At 41.5% G+C, this 21,616-nt stretch overlaps 1 protein-coding gene across 1 annotated transcript in view; it reads left to right on the top strand.

The window, feature by feature from the left end:
• The window catches only part of vps35 (VPS35 retromer complex component), a 54,996-nt gene that overhangs the window by 2,200 nt on the left and 31,180 nt on the right, over positions 1–21,616 (top strand). The window contains exons 2-10 of the mRNA XM_060911879.1: positions 237–335; positions 1,030–1,126; positions 3,374–3,497; positions 7,307–7,489; positions 12,441–12,654; positions 13,374–13,457; positions 13,726–13,835; positions 13,975–14,071; positions 16,948–17,096. Coding sequence (XP_060767862.1) covers positions 237–335; positions 1,030–1,126; positions 3,374–3,497; positions 7,307–7,489; positions 12,441–12,654; positions 13,374–13,457; positions 13,726–13,835; positions 13,975–14,071; positions 16,948–17,096 — 1,157 coding nt within the window. The remainder of the gene's footprint in view (positions 1–236; positions 336–1,029; positions 1,127–3,373; positions 3,498–7,306; positions 7,490–12,440; positions 12,655–13,373; positions 13,458–13,725; positions 13,836–13,974; positions 14,072–16,947; positions 17,097–21,616) is intronic.

Below are 21,616 nucleotides of genomic sequence, written 5' to 3'. Positions count from 1 at the left end.
AAATGTTTTGTTGATGAACTGTAAAATTAGAGGTAGGGGGTGCAAACTTTTTGTATTTAGTGTTTTCTTGTTTAATAATAATGTTAATTTTTCTAAACCTTTCTGGTAAACTGTATATCAGTCTTTGTTTTGAGTGAAATTCCCTAAAGCATGTTATGGAGCTGAAGCTGTTAGCAGTAGGGAAGTGATGCGATGAGCTCGACTGAGAAATATATTTCTCTCTTTGTGTTTCCCAGCCGACCACTCAGCAGTCACCCCAGGATGAGCAGGAGAAGCTGCTGGATGAGGCAGTCCAAGCCGTTAAAGTGCAGTCCTTCCAAATGAAGCGCTGCCTGGTAAAAAGCACTTTACACATTTATTACATCAGTAACTCGTGAATAAACAGCAAAAGAATCTTCCTCACACTACTTCACTAGTCTGTGTGGTGTTTTAGGAAAGCAGTAAATCCATGCAGTAAAATCATGTGATCAGGAGCGGTGACCAGTGCTACTGGCGTCGTTCCTGTGCAAAAATCTTCGGCACATGTAAAGAAATGCTGCCGACCATTTGAGTGCAAAATTTTCCTCAAATGTGTTCCATTTTTACTGATGCTCCAAAAAAAAAAAAAAACTTATCTGGCTTGAAAGCATTCTGAATGTAGTGTTGGGTTTAAACAAAGTCACATGACTCATTAATGTTGAGTCTGTAAAAGCTGGAGTCGGTCATTAAGCAATTTAAAAAAAAAAAGTGACAGGCTGGATTTTAAGGATTTAATCGTCATGTTGCTTCAGTTCAGTACCAAATGAAGTTTCACTGAACTGAAAGTGCGCTGAAATCCGAGACCGATTCATTTCAGACTAATAAAATTTTTAATTACCTTTACATTTTAAAAAAGGTAATTCAGAAGAAATCTAAAGTAATCATGTGATTTGTTGGTGTCAGACTGATGAGCAGTCTCGGTACTCATTCACCACGTCCCGAAAAATAATCTGCGTTTCCATCCAGGCTAATGACGTATCCAGTTCTGAGACTCTCTTCTCTTTTTTTCAGGACAAGAACAAGTTGATGGACGCACTGAAACATGCCTCGAACATGCTGGGGGAGCTCCGCACCTCCATGCTGTCTCCTAAAAGCTACTACGAACTCTGTACGTGGGTTTAATCTTCATCCAGCGCTGTTCACGTCCTTCTGAGGTGGGGTTTACATTAGACCGTATCAGCGGATCATCAGATTAACGTTTTTAAAACAATTAGCGTGCACACAGCAACGCCAATACACGATTCGCGTGCACACGGCAACGCCAATACACGGATACGCTCGGCTCCGCAGGCATCCTGCGCTCCAAATCACTCCGCCCTGAACAGCGAGTGCCCTCTGGAGGGTGTGCACTCCGGCCCTGCGCAGCTCACAGAGCGCACGAGTGAAGTGCACGAGCAGTGATTCGGGACTGAGCCGCTGCGTGTGTGATCTCAGTGCATGTCGGGCATGCGCGTCACTTACCACTTGCAAGTGGAAGGATGGCAAGCCTAAAGACCATCATAACTACACAATGGGCAGTATTTGCATCAGTATTTGCAGTATTTTCATACTTTTATACTCTTTAATGAAAGGTGATACAAGGCGGAAGTCCGCGCCGTTTTTCAGCAGTCGTGTCACATGACCAATGCCAGCGAATCAGGAAGGTGGATGTCACAGTGACGTTGTCCAATGACGACGCCAGCTAGAGCTCAGCACAGCGTATCCGCGTATTCTCAATGTTTACACAGCACCGGACCAGACACGATCTGGATTGAATACGTGGACCCTGGCGGATTCCCGTTTCCTGGCGTTTCCAGGCGTTTTAATGTAAACGGACAGTGCATCCGCGAAGAAAACGAGACAGATACGGTCTAATGTAAACTTGGCCTGAGATCAGACCAGTGCTCGAGTGTTTAGCTTCAGGGACGCGACAGTAATCAGGCGTGTGATTATTGTGATCTAACACACGCAGGATGGTGATAGGATCAATCAGATTCTTAAATTCTCATTGCTTCTTTTCCTTTAAGGACAAATGGAAAGAAAAGCAGGAAAGGTTATTTTTATTATTTATATATTTTATATTTGTGGATTTTAATGTTTTTATTAGGTATAGTTATATTTTACTGTTTTTTCCACATAAATGATTAACACTTTTTTTTTTTTTTTTTACACGTGATTTTAGTCGTCAAAAGTATTGTACTTCTTCCCACTCCTTTTTTGAACAATGTGCGGTGTATTGTAATGTCTTAGCTCTTTATGTATTTTATCTGTTAATTTTTTGTCACTTTCTCGTGTTCTTTCTTTTGTATGTACAGTTACATACATTTTTTTTTTATACATGTTCTAAATAAATAAATAAAAATAGTCGTCAAAAGTGACACAGATTCACATAAATATTAAGTTTCCAAAACAGAATTAATTAATAATTACTGCTAATTAATAATAAATTTTATTATTGGGGCATTAGGCATCAAGAAAGAGTAAAATTGTAACATGAGAGAATTTACTGCTTTTTATTCATGTTTTCGATCTGAAATTGACAACTTTTTAAAACTTTGCTGATAAATTTAAAACTGATGGAAGATTTAGATTTCTATAGATATGGACAAAATAAAAACGCTAAGTTTTTTTTTTTTTTTTTTTAAAGTTATTTTACAAAAAAATTATAAGTTTTAACAGAAGGGTTAACACGTATAGGAACAATATGGTTTAGCTCTGAATTTTTTATTAAAAAAAAAACCCTCATTTTTTTTCCCCTTTAACACACCATTTATGTGTCAAAATGCTGGACAGAAACGGCGGAGACGTTCTGTATGAGTCTCCATCAGCCGTGTTCGTGGTGTGTCTGACGCTGGAGTGGTTTCCAGCTGATGCGTGTCTGATTTCTTCTTAATACAGCCTTAAATTTATCAACTGAGTCTGGACATCGTGCATGAAAGGGTTAAGCAGCAGACTTGATGTTAATTCTTTACTGTCTTCAAAATTTTAAAACCATAGTAGGGTTTTTTGTTTTTTTCCCCCCTGAAATTGTAATTATATTATCTTTCAAAAATAACTTTTTTTGTTTTTTGTTCAATATTTTTGTAGATGTTGAAAAGGATTTACTTCGTATCAAAACCAATGAATAAACTCTAGATCAGAATATGTATATTTAAAAAAAAAAAAATCATCGTACGAGAGATTTTTATCACATCGTCAGCCCCTTGGTGCGTCCTGAATTTGATGCCTGATGATGATCCTGAACATTCAGAACGCTGCTCAGGGATTATTATATTCTGTTAATATTGTGATTAAAGTTCAGTGATTGTCATGATGTGAATATTTAATGTCAGTTTGCTCCAAGTTTCTACGATTAAAATTGTGTGTGTGATTTCAGACATGGCCATATCAGATGAGCTACACTACCTGGAGGTTTACCTGACTGATGAATTCGCTAAAGGTCGTAAGGTGGCTGACCTGTATGAACTCGTACAGTACGCCGGGAACATCATCCCCAGACTGTGAGTAACACACGCACGTGCGTTCCTCTCTCACACTCGTTCGGTTACAAAGGTGACCGGTTCCATTAGTTTCTCTCCTGTAGATGTGGAGTTGAGCCGTTCTGTTCTGATTTAAAACCTTCATGTTATATTATACTCTAATATCAGAGCAATTCCAGCGTTATGGATGCGACACTTGAACTCAAAATGGCAACAAATGACCCAGTGCATGTTTTATTGTTTCCCAGTATTTAAACAGGTGTTGCACATTTTAAGGCTGTACCATACTGGAGAAGTGATAGAACAAGAACAATTCCCATAGTACATCTAGGGCATGCCAGAAAATGCCAATAAAAGATGCGTTATGGATGTGACAGAAAAAGTATCACTTTTCTTGGGTGACTGTACATTTTTATCAAACTCTGTGAAATTGTAAACCTAATGTCGAAATGGAGATATCCATTTGATAGAGGGGTCCAAGGTGAATATTAAAAAATCTTTGTTTAAAATATTTTGTATTTCATGCAGAGTTTCGGAAGGAAAAGTCAGCGTTATGGATGTGACGAAATTCCATTATGGATGTGACGCGTCTGAAATAGACATGGCGTATGTTTAGAAAATCAGCAATTTAACCACCATAACCCTTTGAAAAACTCTCTAAATATCAGCTAAGACTATCAAAGTTCTTAAATAATATTTAGGATGGCTATTGTTTTGTGGATTTTAGCATACATTTCTCTGGCTTGTGGCAATAATATAGAATTGTACATGATCAAAGTTGATTTTAGCTTGGGTTTTACATTATAAGAAAGAAAGACTGACAGTGACATATTAGGTTGGTTACAAATTGGTTCAACTTATTCACATCTGTAAAATACAGGCCTAGGTGATATCTCTGGGAGTGGTTTTGATGTTTTACATGTTGCTTTATTTTTGCATGGTGAGGTTGACATTTACATGGAATTGCCCATCACCAGTTCATGATTTTATGGAAATCCTTGAACCTCAAGGTGTGAAATTTTTCAGGTACTGCGTCCTCATTTTGACTCGGTACGTCTTTGTTTTCAAAAAAAAAAATCATCTTATTTTAATCTGGTTGCAAAAAAAACAAGCTCTCTATTTTGGCTTTGTGTATCGTTTTTTTTTTCTTTTAAAGAAAACCCTGGCTAACTGAAGTGATTTGTCAAAAAAGAGAAGACCTTCACAAAGCTGCAAAACGCAGAAATTCAGAACCATCTACTGAAAATCTCCACAAGTTCGAAAAAGCCAGGACTGCACTTAAACGTGCTTATGAGGAGGAACAAACTGAATACCTAGAGAACAAGATCAACCTCATCAATTGTGCCGCAAACCATAAAAAGTTAGCAGAAGCCTGGAAGATTGTCAATAAAATTGGTGGCAGAAAAAGCAGCAACAGAGCTAAACTTAAAGCCTCCTGCCAAGAGGAGCGGCTTCAACTATGGCAAAATCACTTCAAAAGCCTGCTTGGTCAACCACCTCAAATCTCCAATGAAGAAACATCTTCGGTCATCGCTGAAGAGCTTAATATCAAGAAGGGACCTTTCACAATGGATGAACTGAGGAAAGCTGTAGGCTCCACTCAAAATGGGAAAGCCTGCGGTTTGGATGGGATTCCTCCGGAAGTTTGGAAGCTCGAGGGTCTTCACCAGACTGAGGGATGCCTGCTTCCCTTCTCTAAAAAGGGCAACCTTGGGATTACAAAGAACTACCGCGGCATTACCTTGACAGCAATCTCGGCTAAGATCTACAATCACATGCTGCTAAATAGAATAAGACCTAAAGTCGACCCAGTGCTAAGGAAGAACCAAAATGGTTTCAGAACCAACAGATCGACATCAGGCCAGATCCTTACCATCAGACGTATCTTGGAAGGCGTAAATGCAAAAAACCTACCACTAACTCTCATATTTGTTGACTTTTCTAAAGCCTTTGATTCAATTCATCGTGGAAAAATGAGGGAAATTTTGATCGCATATGGGATACCAAGTGAAACAGTCGATGCCATTATGATGCTGTATAGGAATACTCGGTCGATGGTTCGCTCTCCCGATGGAGACACAGCTTTCTTTGATATCATGGCTGGAGTCCTGCAAGGAGATACCCTGGCTCCTTTCTTATTCATCATCTGCCTTGACTATGTTCTGAGAGGCCCTCGATGTAAACCTAGAGCTCGGTTTTACTCTAAAAGAACGGAGAAGCAGACGTTACCCTGCACAGAAGATTACAGACGCAGACTACGCTGATGATTTAGCAGTATTGTCTGACTACTTGGAAAACGCTGTTTCTCTTCTTCATCACATCGAGAATCTAGCCCAAGAAATCAGCCTTTATGTCAACGCCGATAAGACAAAGTTCGTGTTTTAAATCAAGACGGATCGACTGGCGTGAAAAGCCTAAGCGGTGATTCAGTGGAACAAGTGGATGATTTTGTTTACCTGGGCAGCCATATAGCTTCTACCGAAAAGGATGTTAACACCAGAATTGGCAAGGCATGGGGTGCTCTCAACGGAATGAGTCAAATATGGAAATCCGACCTTCCTGACAAGCTCAAAAGGAATTTCTTCAGAGCCACTGTCGAGTCTGTCCTTTTTTATATGGTTCAATATCATGGACTCTTACATCTAAACTCCGGAAAAGGATTGATGGCTCATTTACACGAATGCTCCGAGCTGCTTTAAATGTATCCTGGAAAGACCATAAAACTAACAAAGAGCTATATGGAAGCATTCCTCCTGTCACAAGCACGATCCGCCAACAAAGACTACGCTTTGCTGGCCATTGCTGGCGTAACGAGAGAGCTGGCGGCCGACCTGGTGCTATGGGACCCAACCCGTGGCAAAAGACCGCGTGGTCGGCCACCTAAAACTTGCATCGACCAGCTAACCGAGGACCTGTGCTGTCGGCCGGACGACCTGCCTTTTGCCATGAGCGACCGGGAGTCCTGGAGAAGGCGGCTGTGTTATGACAAACCGAGCTAGCTCGTCCTGAAGAAGTATCGTTGCAAACGTTTTTCCTTATTTTGACTTCGTATATTGCAACACTGAGTTACGATCTCATCTCATTATTTTGATGTAATGTCTTGTATTAAAAAAATGGTCTTGGTATCTCATTATTTCAATATTTTATTTTCAATTTAAAAAAACCTCAAAGTACTGCTTTTGTTTTTCAGTATAAAGAAAAGAATTTTTTTTTTTTTTTTTAATAATGCTAATCAATAGGAGTCAAATTCTGAATTCTGATTGGTCAGAATAAGTTTTAATTTGCTCCTTGGATTTGTACAGCAGATTTTTATTTATTTATTTATTTATTTATTTTTGTTTTGAGTGTCTGGCAAGCAAATGGATGTTTCCAGCTTTCAAAACATCAGCAATAACTCGAACGAGCTTTCATTTCTTGTGCTTTTATTAAAGGAAAGTTTCGAGATGGTGAAGCGGTAAAACAGTGAAACACAAAGCTGTGGTTTTTTTTTTTTTTTTTTTTTTTTCCACTTATTATTGGTGTATTTTTAATAAATCTGAGCGGCCAGATGGAGACGTTTGGACCATACGCTCAGACAGATGTTAAGACGGATCTGCAGAATTAATGGGTTGTTTTAGATCCAGACCCAGAAGAGCACAGTGAGGACAGCTCATTAAAAACCCATCCAGTCTCCGTGCTCTTAAAACCTCACTGTCGTTTCAGATCTTATATAAATATCTCGCTTGTTTACATTGGATCTTTTTAGATGATTATTTGCTTGTCCACCTGCATGGCTGACATTTAATCCCATATTAACCTCCGCTCCATCACGTCTCTCTCTCTCTTTTCAGGTACTTGTTGATAACAGTGGGAGTGGTGTACGTGCGCTCGTTCCCTCAGTCGCGTAAGGATATTTTGAAGGATCTGGTGGAGATGTGTCGTGGCGTTCAGCATCCTCTGAGAGGGCTGTTCCTGAGGAATTACCTGCTGCAGTGCACACGCAACATCCTGCCCGACGACGGAGAACAGGCCGAGTAAGAGCCGAGTGCTTCACCTTCATCTGGGTTCACCTTCTCCTTTCAACTTTCTCAGATCAGCTTTGCAAATATAAAGAGGTTCTTGATACTCGATAGATACGACACTCATCCTGAGGCATGTGCAAATAAATTAACATCACCATCTGTGAATTCACTTCTTCTGGATATGGGTTTTACACCCAGGATGGTCTAAAGTTTTTCACTTTCATCCTGCTTGAACAAAGTGTTCATGTTTGTCAGAAATGAGCTTGTCTTAAAAAATAAAATTAATATTTCGTAGAAAAAAAATGAACAGCAGACAGAAGGGTCACTTTGAGCGAGCACAATGTTTACGGATGTGAATTTATTCCTGTAGTCGGCGCTTTATTATCCAGTGTAGTCCTTTTTAAAGCAAAAATAATTAACGTAGCATTTTTCATGCATAAAATGCAACTGATTTTGCTTTACAGGGTAAAGGCCCTGGTCCCACAGCGCCGATAGCTCTAACTGTACCTCTGACTCTCCGTCTGCCTGAATTTAGTTCCAGTCTGGAGCAGAAACACCACAACTATAATCCCCACTATAATATCACTCGGTCCTGACACTCAGGGAAATAAACACATGCAGCTTAGGAATAGTTATGGAAGTTTTTTCCAAGTAGTAGCACATTATTCCGGGTCGTACTGTACAGCTCGGACTTCAGAACAGCCCACGTACATACTCTGGTGGTTGATATAATACGGATAGATCACAGATTATGGAAATATAATTTAAAAAAGGATACAAAATACGGAGTGGTTACAGATTTTAATACGGATGCTAATAATTTACGGATTGGTCACGTACGTTTCAGTATATTACTGGTTGTTACTGATTTCATACAGATAAAAAAAAATTAAGAAATCTAAAACAAATGTTTGGACTGCCGAAGTTTATAATTAAAATATCTTACCTGCGTTTATATGTTTACTTTATTAATTTACTATTGATATTTCATGGAAAATAATCACACATCCGTGAATAAAAGATCCGTGCTTTGTATTATATTTTTTTATTTTCTGTGAATCCGTATTCTGTGACTTCACGACGCAACAAGGATGTACAAAGATATTCAGGAAAAATAACACCTGCTCAGACAACGTCACATGGAAACAATTCCCTTGGTCAGATGTTTTATGGGATCAGGTCCAGGCCTGGAAAAATGGCTCCAGAAGCAATCTCACCGATACGGATAAACCCAGGCCGGAGCTATAGGGATCGTTATCAGTCTGGTCTGAGCACCGACCATGAACTGCAGGGGACTGATTTTATTCATAGTTATAGGCATTGTGGGACCGGGCCTTAAATCATATTAAGGCCCAATCCCAATTCTAATTTCTACCCCTACCCCTCCGCCTTCCCCTTGGCCCTTCCCCTTGAAACTGAGCTACAAGGGATAGGGCTTGAAATTCAACCCTTACGTATTGGGATAGCCCTTCAACGATCGCATACGTCATCGCGTACCTCCGTCAGCGTTTACGTTAGCAAAACGCGACCAAATGCGTCATTGGCTGCGACCAGCCGCTACAGTCAGAGGCAGAAATCTCTGCTGGCAGGGTGTGATTTGTTAACTAACACCACTGAATGGGATATCTTTGGCGCTTCGTGCACCACATCCGACAGAATGAGGTGTCAGAACACTCATGTAAACAATAAAAGCGAGAATAACAGAACAAAACGTACGCAGTCAAGCAACCGAAAACAATACTCACTCCCAAAGCTTTTTAGCAGCAGCTTGGATTTCAGAAATCGCTGCTCATTCTCAGCTCGAAAGCGAATCAAGCGGCGTGTTTCCTCTGGATAACAACTTAAAACACGTAAATAATGGAGAAAATACATTTATGACCATCTTTCGCCGCGGGAACCGCCATCTTTCTGAAATCCGCATGAAATCTCGCTGAAATCCGCATGGCATTGTGGGAAATCACTCAAACCCCTTCGTTCGGAGTCTGCTCCAGGAAAATCTCCGTTTGGAGGGGTACAGAAGCCCTCCCCCTTCCCCTACCCCTCCGCGTTAACTGGGATTGGGATACCCCTACCCCTTCACGTGAACGCGCAAAATGGAGGGGAAGGGCCAAGGGGTTGGTCCAAGGGGTGAAATGGGATTCGGCCTAAATATAATGGGAATAAACAGCCATTTTCAAACTAAAATGCAAAAATAAGTAACTGCTGTAGTTTGTGCAGTTTTACACCACAACCACAGTGCTGTTGGATTCTGATTGGTCAGGAGGTGGTGTTGAGTTTCTGTAAGGAGAAGTTTATTTAAAGGGGTACCAAATATAATATATGCAGTTGCTGATGTGACAAAGTAACGTATTCTATCAAATTTATATACTAGAAAACAACGAAATATCTTGGTAATTGTAAATATAATACTTTATACGCTAAACCGCACAAGAGTCGCCATTTTTAAAAGACCGTGATGTCAGCGCTACCCACTGCACTAGCGGAACTCTCCGAAATAGAGGAGACAAGCGTGTAATCATGGCGTCGGGCGCATCAAGTGAAAGCGACAGCTCTGTCAAATCATACGAAGAGATCCCGCAAGACACACTGCAAGCAGGCTATGGCTTAGAAGGGTACCAGTTTGAACCTAGGAGAGGTACTCTCGACTCCGGTGATGAAATAAGAGAAGAAAGCTCGGATGACGGCGAGGATGAGACCAGGCCCGGCGCCAGGAACAGTTTACTAAGGGGGCATTTAGAAATCGCAAAGGGGCAAATATTTTTCATATAGTGTGTAGTAGTGATGGCGGTCTGACAACGTGTTTCAAACAATTAACTGCGCCAACCACAAAACCACGGCCCCGAAGGTTGCTTTAGTCCGGGAAAATCATGTGACATATTACCAGGGCAGTTGCGCTTTATCAACACCCGTGCCCACCTGTTACCCCTCCCCTCCAATTTTCTCACAGACACGCGTTACAACCGGAAAGATGCCAAACATAAAACAACACACACAAACCTACAGGCAAGTCCTTTAAATTTAAAATACATACAAATAGCTCCGCGGCATGAAAACAAAACGTCAATGCAAATCTAAGGAATGACAGGAGCAATTTGTGAAAAATGTGATAATTCTTGGGGGGGAAGATGCGTTCTTACCATCAAATACTTTTTTCCATATTTTGTGGCCTTTTCTTTCTGGGGAGGGGGTTTGTTTTCAAGTACAGGTTTCTTTTTTTATTTCGTCTTTGGGTGGTTCAGCAATATTTTTTTTGTTTTTCTCTGCTCATGGTACAGTGCCTTGGAAAAGTATTCATACCCCTTGAACTTTTTCACATTTTTCCACCTTACAACCACAAACTTAAGTTTTTTTTTTTTATTGAGCTTTTATGATAGACCAACACGGAGTAGCACATAATTGTGAAGTGAAACGAAAATGATAAATGGTCTTCAAAATTTTAAACAAATAATCTGAAAAATGTGATGTGCATTAGTATTCAGCCCCCCTGCGTCAATACTTTGTAGAGCCACCTTTTGCTGCAATTACAGCTGCAAGTCTTTTGTGGGATGTCTCTACCAGCTTTGCACATCTAGACACTGAAATTTTTGCCCATTCTTCTTTGCAAAATAGCTCAAGCTCAGCCAGATTGGATGGAGAGCGTCTGTGAACAGCAATTTTCAAGTCTTGCCACAGATGCTCAATGGGATTTAGGTCTGGACTTTGACTGGGCCATTCTAACACATGAATATTCTTTGATCTAAACCATTCCATTGTAGCTCTGGCTGTATGTTTAGGGTCATTGTCTTGCTGGAAGGTGAATCTCCTTCCCAGTCTCAAGTCTTTTGCAGCCTCCAACAGGTTTTCTTCCAGGATTGCCCTGTATTTAGCTCCATCCATCTTCCCATCAACTCTGACCAGCTTCCCTGTCCCTGCTGAAGAAAAGCATCCCCACAGCATGATGCTGCCACCACCATGTTTCACAGTGGGGATGGTGTGTGCAGGGTGATGAGCAGTGTTAGTTTTCCGCCACACATAGCGCTTTGCATTTAGGCCAAAAAGTTCAACTTTGGTCTCATCTGTCCAAAGCACCTTCTTCCACATGTTTGCTGTGTCCCCTACATGGCTTCTTATGCCTGTCTTTCAACAATGGCTTTCTTCTTGCCACTTCCAAAAAGGCCAGATTTGTGGAGTGTACGACTTATAGTTGTCCTGTGCACAGATTCTCCCACCTGAGCTGTGGATTTCTGCAGCTCCTCCAGAGTGATCATGGGCCTCTTGGCTGCTTCTCTGACCAGTGCTCTCCTTGCTCGCTCTGTCAGTTTAGGTGGACGGCCATGTCTTGGTAGGTTTGCAGTTGTGCCATACTTTTTCTATTTTTGAATGATGGATTGAACAGTGCTTCTTGAGATGTTCAGAGCTTGGGATATTTTTAAATAACCTAACCCTGCTTTAAACTTCTCCAGAACTTTATCCCTGACCTGTCTGGTGAGTTCTTTGGTCTTCATGATGCTGTTTGTTCTTCAGTGTTCTCTAACAAACCACTGAGGCCTTCACAGAACAAGTGTATTTATGCTGAGAGTAAATTACACACAGTAGGACTCTAATTGGATGACTTCTGAAGGCAATTGATTGCACTGGATTGTATTTAGAGGTATCTGAGTACAGGGGGGCTGAATACTAATGCACACCACATTTTTCAGATTTTTATTAGTTTAAAATTTTGAAGACCATTTATCATTTTCGTTTCACGTCACAATTATGTGCTACTCCGTGTTGGTCTATCACATAAAATCTCAATTAAAAAAAACTTAAGTTCGTGGTTGTAAGGTGGAAAAATGTGAAAAAGTTCAAGGGGTATGAATAGTTTTGCAAGGCACTGTATATGAGCTGATAGAGTAGCCAATCGGAGTGCGTGATTGTTCATATCTAGTGCATATGGATAGAATAATATATAATGTACTGTATGTCTTGCACTTTATCACAGGGAGGAGATGACCGGCGACATCAACGACTCAGTCGACTTTGTGTTGCTGAACTTTGCTGAGATGAATAAGCTGTGGGTGCGAATGCAGCACCAGGGCCACAGTCGCGACCGCGAGAAGCGGGAGAAGGAGAGGCAGGAGTTGCGCATCCTCGTCGGCACCAACCTCGTCCGACTGAGCCAGCTCGAGGGCGTCAACGTCGAGAAATACAAACAGGTATCGGAGTTTTACTGCAAGGAGCCCCGGCAACCAACGAGTCACTCGGTTTCCTCTGTGAATCGATTCGAATCGTATGGGTTGGGCTGAACATGTCGGTAGCACAAAGGGATAAAATGAAATTTAATTGGGGCTGAAAAAAATTAAAGCAGTCCTTTTAAAGAATTGCTTTTTTTAATGTATTATTATATTCATTATGGAGGACTGAACTGATAAATCAAATTGAATCAAATCATCATTTGATTCCTTTGTGAGGTGAATATGATTCACACTCATTTTGAAGTCTCCATTCTCATGAGATCATCGTTTTCCCAGGGTTTTTAGGTGTGGCATAATCACTGACGACACTACCAGTGTGTATTTGTTACGCAGCCATCTCTCAGTGAAATCCCAAGGATTTACTTTTTGAAATCTGGTGTCTCAAATGGTGTCAGTGCAGCATAAAATAAATACCAAATTATAACTGAAAAGCATTTCTCAGGTGATCTTTCCAGGTGATGTATCAGCTTCTGTTCACAGACGAGCAGATTCATGAGATTCATTCCGATGAGGATTTTTAGTCTTTAAATGCATAAATATGATATAAAGTTTAATAGAATTGGCATCGTGAAAATAATTGACCTTCTTCCTCCTGTTGTTCTGAATGTTGTTTTAAAGTGGTGATGGTAATAATTCAGCAGAGTTGCACTGACTGACTGAAATACTTCGTGCCTCCTCAGATTGTTCTGCCTGGAGTCTTGGAGCAGGTGGTGAACTGTAGAGATTCTCTGGCACAGGAGTACCTCATGGAGTGTATTATACAGGTAGAGAACACTAGCACACGATGCTGTGTACTTGAGCTGCTTTGTTTCTCAGTGTTGCCTCATTTCCTGTCTCCTTGAGCGCTCTGAATGCTTCAGAGACTCTGGAGGTACTCGAGCCTCATGACAGGCTTTTTCCAATTCACACACGCAGGCGTGCGAAGAGCTTTTGTGTTTTAAGTGGTTAAGGAAACGTGAGTGTGTGTGTGTGTGTGTGTGTGTGTGTGTGTGTGTTTTTACACAAACTGACTGCCTTTTGTTTTTTCCACAGGTTTTCCCAGACGAGTTCCACCTCCAGACCCTGAACCCGTTTCTCCGAGCGTGTGCTGAGCTCCACCAGCATGTCAACGTCAAGAACATCATCATAGCTCTTATTGATAGGTCTCTTTTTCTCTCTCTCTCACACACACACACACACACACACACACACACACACACACAAACAAGCTCTCCCTGCTTCCAATCGGTGCTCTTTCCTGCAGGCTGTTTGATTGTTTACCTTCTCCATTCCTCTTTGTAGGTTGGCTCTGTTTGCTCACAGAGAAGATGGACCTGGAATCCCTGCTGAAATCAAACTCTTTGATATTTTCTCCCAGCAAGTGGCCACAGTCATCCAGGTACATCATGCATCTGTGTGGACAGGATCAGAAAAATTCTCATTATCTCTAGCCGCTTTATCCTTCTACAGGGTCGCGGGCAAGCTGGATCCTATCCCAGCTGACTACGGGCGAAAGGCGGGGTACACCCTGGACAAGTCGCCAGGTCATCACAGGGCTGACACATAGACACAGACAACCATTCACACTCACATTCACACCTACGCTCAATTTAGAGTCACCAGTTAACCTAACCTGCATGTCTTTGGACTGTGGGGGAAACCGGAGCACCCGGAGGAAACCCACGCGGACACGGGGAGAACATGCAAACTCCGCACAGAAAGGCCCTCGCCGGCCCTGGGGCTCGAACCCAGGACCTTCTTGCTGTGAGGCGACAGCGCTAACCACTACACCACCGTGCCGCCCCCGATCAGAAAAATTGAACATGTAAAATCTGAAAATTGCCTCTGTGCAGTGCATCAAGGACAGGGATTCTCAGGGTGTGTCTTGGGGGAGGAAACTTTTTTTGAAACTCGGGAACTATTTCTGAAACGGTTTTCATCAACAGGATAAAGAACATCGTGTGTTTTTAACGTAAACCTTTTCAGGAACCTTATAAAAAGCTTACATTTTCCCCCAGAACCTTTTGAGGGACTCCAAAACAAACAAACAAAAAAACTTTTTAGAAACTTTATCTTTCCAGGCAACCTGTAAAGAACTGAGATTTTTGTCCCAAAGAATTGGAACCTTTTCAGGAACTGCTTTTTGGCTCAGCCTTTGGCTGAAACCTATAGATAGTTTTCACTGACGTCACGGCATTCCGGGGAACGCCCCCCAGCTGCCATCTTGGAGGGCAAACAAAACGGACCATCGCCACTACCAGCTACGTTATCTCGGACGAATTTATGAAGTTGTATAGTCAGCTTTCTAAAATAAAGATCAATGTCGGCAAAATCTAGCAAACAGAAGTATATAGATACATTAGACGACATCTCACGACAACGGTATGCAGCCAAACTGGCCTTGATTAGGGGAATTGACCCCTACGAAGTGGACAAAGATGCATTTTCAAGTGACTATGCAGGGCTGCCAAAGCCTGAAACTGCCAAAGCCTGAAACTGACTTCATCAAACTTTAAAGGCTGTCTGATATATACAACTTTATATATTCACAGCGTGCCTTTTAATTTAATTTTAAATAAGCAAATCCGTTACAGTCCATGAAACAAGAAGTATAAGGATGAAAAAACAGTTTAAATCGGGAAGCTGCGCACATTTGCGCAGTCCTGCACACCGCTCAGGCTGCACAAATGTGCGCAGCTTCCCGATTTAAACTGTTTTTTTTTTTCATCCTTATACTTCCTGTTTCACGGACTGTAACGGATTTGCTTATTTAGTAATTTTAATACAGAATTTACTTTGAAGTTATAATCAGACACTCCAACGCCCCCCCTAAAAAAAAACTGGATCTGCACGATTCAGGCGGCATCCGCCAAAAGGCGCCCTGTTTGCATCCCAAACACAAATTAAATCGTACAGAATAGACCTAAAATGTTTTTCAAAAATGACCCTTGCGTGAGCGAAGTGACAAGTTTCAAGTAGAAACATGACAAACGAGCGATATTAAGTGTACATTACAATGTAAACGTACACTCAGCGGTTCCAGTTAGGCATTCTCCAGAGATTGTTTACATGTTTTGGTTTCCAAAAACAAACTTAAACACAATTGATTGTTTATTTAAACAACTTACCACTTATTAAATGATCGGAGCAGACTTTGCTGTGTTTGGAAGGCTGATAATCCTTGCGGTTGATTCTCACAAGCCATAGATTTCTCCTTTGTATGCTGAGTTTGTTTACTCGCGTTCGTGCTCCCGTACAGTGGGAATTCCATAAAAGCTCCGCTTGACGTCATCATCTGACCTATTACAACAGCCGTGAATACAACAGGTGTGCACCATTGCTAGCTTTAAATAGTAGTAATGTAACTATAAATGTAAATAATATATGAATGAATGTAACTCGCGTGCTACAATGTGTGCTCAGTGACCCGTACGGTAAGCTTGCCCTCCAAGATGGCCGCCACCAGGGAATCCCCGACTCTGTGACGTCATGTGAAAACTATCTATAGAGGCGTCTGTCTGTAGGAGTGTTTTTTAACCAAGTTCGAGCGTGTTTAAGAATGTAATGGGCGTGCCAGCCTCAGGTAGCAAGTCCACACTTGCGGTGTGGCGCCAGTGCGTACTGACTACATAAGCGCCAGGTTACATAACCTCAGTTTGTGTTGTAGTCCTCCGTAACCAAGTGGTCTAGAGCGCTGCCCAGGAAAGGGACGGATTTTGCAATGTCTGTTCGAATCCTGGAGTCCACGTAAAAGACTGAGCTCAGACCTGTACAGGTCTCTAGTGGTGGGTGTTTTATTTATTTTTATATTTAAATATAAAAAGAACCTCTAAAACCTTTCAGGAACCTTATAAGGACCCTATAAAAAGGAAAACGCATACCTTTTCATGAACCCAGAAACCTTGATCCAACCCCCCCAAAAAAATTAAACATTTCAGGACCCCAAAAATCTTTCCAGAAACCCTGTAAGGAGCCCAGAGGGTGGGTTTTTTTTTTTTTTTTTTTTGGGTGTGTCTTGCTTGTTTTATTTAGTTTTTCTTTAAGAAAGTCGAGAACCTTTTCAGGCCTTGATGAACCTTATTGGGAACCATTATAAGGGAACTGGAATCTCTTTCAACAAATCTAGAACCTTTTGAAGAACCCAGAAACATTTGAGCCTCCTAATATACAAGTACTAGGTTTTTATTGTACCTGGGATTTTACTGTGACTCCTGTTCATACTGAAGGACACATTCCTGTCATAATAAACGGACGTGTGTTGATTTGCTGTTTCAGTCTCGTCAGGACATGCCTTCGGAGGACGTCGTGTCTCTGCAGGTGTCCCTCATTAACCTGGCGATGAAGTGCTACCCTGAGCGTGTCGACTACGTAGACAAGGTTCTCGAGAGCACCGTGGAGATCTTCAACAAACTCAACCTGGAGCAGTGAGTAGAACCAACGACTCGCTGATTTCAAACAAGTCCCAGAGTCAAGAAACCTGGAGCAGTGAGTAGAACCAACGACTCGCTGATTTCAAACAAGTCCCAGAGTCAAGAAACGCTGAACGATCTTTTTGCTTTGTTGTCCGTGTTAGCTGTTAATCAATCACCTTTTTCCCCCCTTCCTTTTTCATGCTTTGCTTTCAGGACAGGTGTGGTATGCACACGAAATAACGATTTCTCATAATCTGTAGTGAAATATATTCCAAATTAATGTTTGAGAAGCAGTTCAGTCTGTCCGTCTCAGCACTAGAGATGTTGGAGTTCACCATTTTCATGGTCTGATACTTATGTCTGAAAATATCATGGTATTAATCAACCAGTTAAAAAAAACACATGCTGGTGGTGAAAAGGAAAATTTATTTTAAAAATCCAAAAGCAAAAAGATTGGTGGATTTCCAGGTGTTTATAGTTGAGGATGAGAAGTCTTGCGTAAAAGTTGTTACGATTAAAAAATAGCTTTGTTTTTGTCCCGTTAGATTTGATGCAATTTAGTGATCATAAAGCGGGACTCCCGGGCGGGGCTATGCACTTTTCCAGTTATCGCAAATGAAGGGTAAAATGTGCTTCCTTGGTTTCGTGTTGGTGCTACAAGGCTACAGAGCTGCCATGAATATGAAGCCAAGTAGCTTTTGTTAGCTATTTTTGCACTACTTGAATATTAATTTTTTTAAAAAAAATCTTAGTCTTTTGTTCTTTTTCAAAAACCGAAAGTGCCTTTTTTTTTTTTTTTTTTTTTTAACATTTTTGGACATAAATTAATAACTAAAGTTTCTAATGGTTATTTAACGATAAATTTATCTTTGTCTAATGCTCCCTAAGTCGTACATACCCCGATAGATTTTATTTCAGTGCAGTAATCTCAAAACGTTCTCCATTTCCATGAGGCAAAGCATGAAAAATTGTAGGAAGTGGGCGGGGCCACTTTTGTGAGTCATTTCAGATTCCTTTTGATTGGATCACTTTTAGTCTGTCGCTTTTTGAGTAATAAGCTGTACAAGTATATGCTTTTTGTTAACATGGAGAAAATATGGAAAGGTTTGAAGGTGCGGTGGTTTTTTTATTTTTTTATTTTTTTTTATTTTTTTTTAATAATAATGGGAGTCAATATCACTGGATATTGTGTAGAGGAGATTAAATCATTGTATCCCACAAGTCGAGCCCCAAGCGATCAAAATCCTGTAATTGGTGAAGTATCGACTCTAAACAAGCCTGTCAGTTATACACACAAAGCAGAAAATCTTTATTTTGATTAAGAAATGTCTTGGTGGTTGGTCATTAATTTCCTCGACGTCTGTGCTGTCGGATTCCCCCAATTCATGTCAAGCAGGTTATTTAAAGTGAAGAAGAAAAGAACGAGACGTGGTTGTAATTGTAGAGGGTGAGCAAGCTCTTTTTTTAAAAAGAAAAGCCTCTCCATGCTGCTCTCCTTGAATGACAGGCAGAGAGGTTCTCATCCCATGTATTCGCTGATGGGCTTAAGGTCAACTCACATTTGTGAAAGCTTTTTTTTTTTTCCCCTCTCCCCTGAAATTCCACACACTGTAGAAATTACAGTAGTGTAGCATGTGCCCTTTTCATGCAGACATTGTCACTGCTTTTTAAAAAAAAAAAAAAGAGGAAAGCTTTGGCAGCTCAGCCGTGTAGCGAAAGCGACTGCCACTTATTTTTGGCAGGTTCTTATTTTTGTTCTTCAGAGTTCAGACTGAAATTAAACTCAGAAATAGTTGTCAAAGAGTGACTTTTGGCCAGGCTTGTAGTACTCAAGTCCAGGACTTGGACTTGAGCATTGATGACTCGGACTCGTGCAGTAACTGCATTCTGACTCATAAATTGGAGACGAGGACTTTTTTTTTTTTTTTTCTTCTAACATGGCATAATTATTTGGCATAATATATTTATATCTACATTAATTTTTGTACTAATTTCGTGCAAGAGTATCACACCTGCGCGCCTTGGCGTGTGCATCAGAGATACTCTCGGGTGCGCTCTGGACAGCGCGCTGTAATGGAAATTTCTAATAAACACTTCAGAACGCTTAGCAGTCGTCTTTTCAGTTATTTATTATAGTAGATCATGTCACAGATATATAAAATAGGAAAGGAAAGAGAAGAATAGAAGACACCACTTCTGATGATGCCGAGAGTACGCACACACTCTGAGTTGTGTTTTAGTGGCTGTTCTCTATTATACTCTAAAGGCATTCGCTTACTGCTTGTATCTTCACGTGATTGGCTCAAGATTTTCTATGAAGCTTTGTTAAAGCGTGCACCTGGCGTGCTCTGGTATGTGCAGGCGGATGCGTAGTTATGGAGAACTCGGGCACCCTGCTCATCACCAAGGCCACAGAAAAGCGATTACAGCATGTGGAAAAACATCTCTTCTCAGTAACTAAGCCACTTTAGCTCAACATACAGAAACACAGAGAAGAATAATGTTCGTCCATTAAATTTCCCTCACATTCTCCCCCCTTTTTATCCTACAGGATAATTGTTAAAAGGAAAAGAACTGTACACAGTTTCAGTGATGAGTTCTCAGAGAGATTCGACTTAACACATCATTGAGTGTACAGGGATAATGCTAAGGCTATTTTGTAAGACATAGATGACTTAAGTTAATGCTAGCAAGCTATATACATAGATCAGGAAACAATAGAACAAGAAACAACCACAAATGAAAATGTTTTAAGTTCAGGCTAATTTCATGTCAGCTGTGCTGATGTCATTGAACGGTGGGTTGTGGTCTTTGTGTGGGTTTTGGAGGCCAGTCAGGTAAGTCGTCGGAGTCTATTTTCCCATCTGGTAACCAATATTTGTCAGCTGCCTCTGAAACACAGACATACAACATTAACAGAAAACAGGGAGCAAACATAGTATCACAATCACTAAGCCCAGGATCGGTATGGTGGATAGAATCAGAGTCTTCCATCCACTAAACCAACACGATCGGCTGTCTTCAACTCCTCCATGTTCATCTGCTCATAATTGTTCAGCAACCTTGCACATCTTGTCCAGTGCCTCAGTAATGTTACCGAGTTAACCCTTGCCCTTCTTGACGTGTATTGGTGCTCAGAGGGCGGGCACGCCCTATCAGCCCTCGTCCCACCTCACTGGGACTTGGAGGAAACTCTAAACCCTAAGACTTATCTATTGGCTAGACACTGAAATACTCTCCCTATTGAGGGTGTGTGCGTGATTGATGTGATACTCGCGCTGTTCCATGTAGTGATGCCTTTCTTCCTCACGAGCTTTACCAGCATCCGGGTCACTTGGGCCTTCCTTTTCCTCCTGCTCAGCCGGTTCAGGAACCCTCCTGCAGTGGCTAGCGTGGATCCACGTCACTCTGCCTGTGACCTTCACTGCTGTTGGGGTCGTGAGCAGGACCTGGAATGGACCATTCCACCGTGGCTTGTTCCACTTGGTTCGTCGGAAGTCCTTCACCACTATCCAATCCCCTGGTTGTAGATCCCTCAGTGAGTTTGGGAAGTGCTTCTTTTACCCGTTTGTGGATAAATTTCAAAGCAGAGGACAACGTTGCACAGTAATTCAACATTGCATCATCACACAGTCTGCTGTTCGGCAGTGTTCCTTGAACTGGCCCTATCCCCGTGTTGGGTACTCGTCCAAACAGAATTTCAAAATGGGCTTAACCCATGTTTAGGCCTAGTTTGCATCCTCATTTGTGGGAGTACTACAGGGAGGACCTTTGTCCATCCTAGCCCTGTTTCTGCACAAGCTTTGCTTAGTTTATTTTTAAGGGACCCATTTTCCCTCTCTACTGCTCCTGCACTGGCAGGATGGTAGGCACAGTGTTGTTTCAGGTCTATCCTTAGGAATGCTCCTATTTTCTTTAGGGCTGGGTTAACAAAGGGTGTTCCACTGTCACTTGAGATTTTGCTAGGTATACCCCACCTAGGAATTATATCTCCCAGGAGTGCTTTAACTACCGCCTCCGAGTCCTGTTTAGCTGTGGGGAATACTTCAACCCATTTTGAAAACGTCAACTATTACCAGGCTATACCTTTTCCCTTCACTAGGTGTCAGTTCAATGAAGTCCATTTGGAGATGATCAAACGGTTTGTCTGGTATTGGGTGTGCTGCTTGAGTTAGTCTGATACCTTGACCTGCATTATGTTGTGCACATATCAAGCATTGCTTGCAAAATTTCGCAGCATAATTTGAAAACCCCTTTGTGAACAATCTCTTTGTTACTTCTGCTACCATCCCCCCTTTTGACACATGGGTGAGCCCATGTGCCAATTTTGCATAGAAAGGGAACATGTATTTTGGTAGACAGGGACGGCCCGAGGGACAAACCCAGACCGAGTTTGCAAAGATACAGCCTGCCTGTTTCCAGACTCATCTCTCGTCCTGGGTGGCAGTGCTCTGAAGGTCCGCTAGCTGTAAACGGGGTGGAAACTTGAGGAAAAGCAAGGTTAGAGGGTGAACTGGAAGCCGAGGCTGCAC

This window comes from Neoarius graeffei, chromosome 27, assembly GCF_027579695.1.
Source record: "Neoarius graeffei isolate fNeoGra1 chromosome 27, fNeoGra1.pri, whole genome shotgun sequence".
NCBI classification, from domain to species: domain Eukaryota; kingdom Metazoa; phylum Chordata; class Actinopteri; order Siluriformes; family Ariidae; genus Neoarius; species Neoarius graeffei.
Note: the sequence above shows the minus strand (reverse complement) of the source record. Positions and strands in the feature narration are given on the sequence as shown.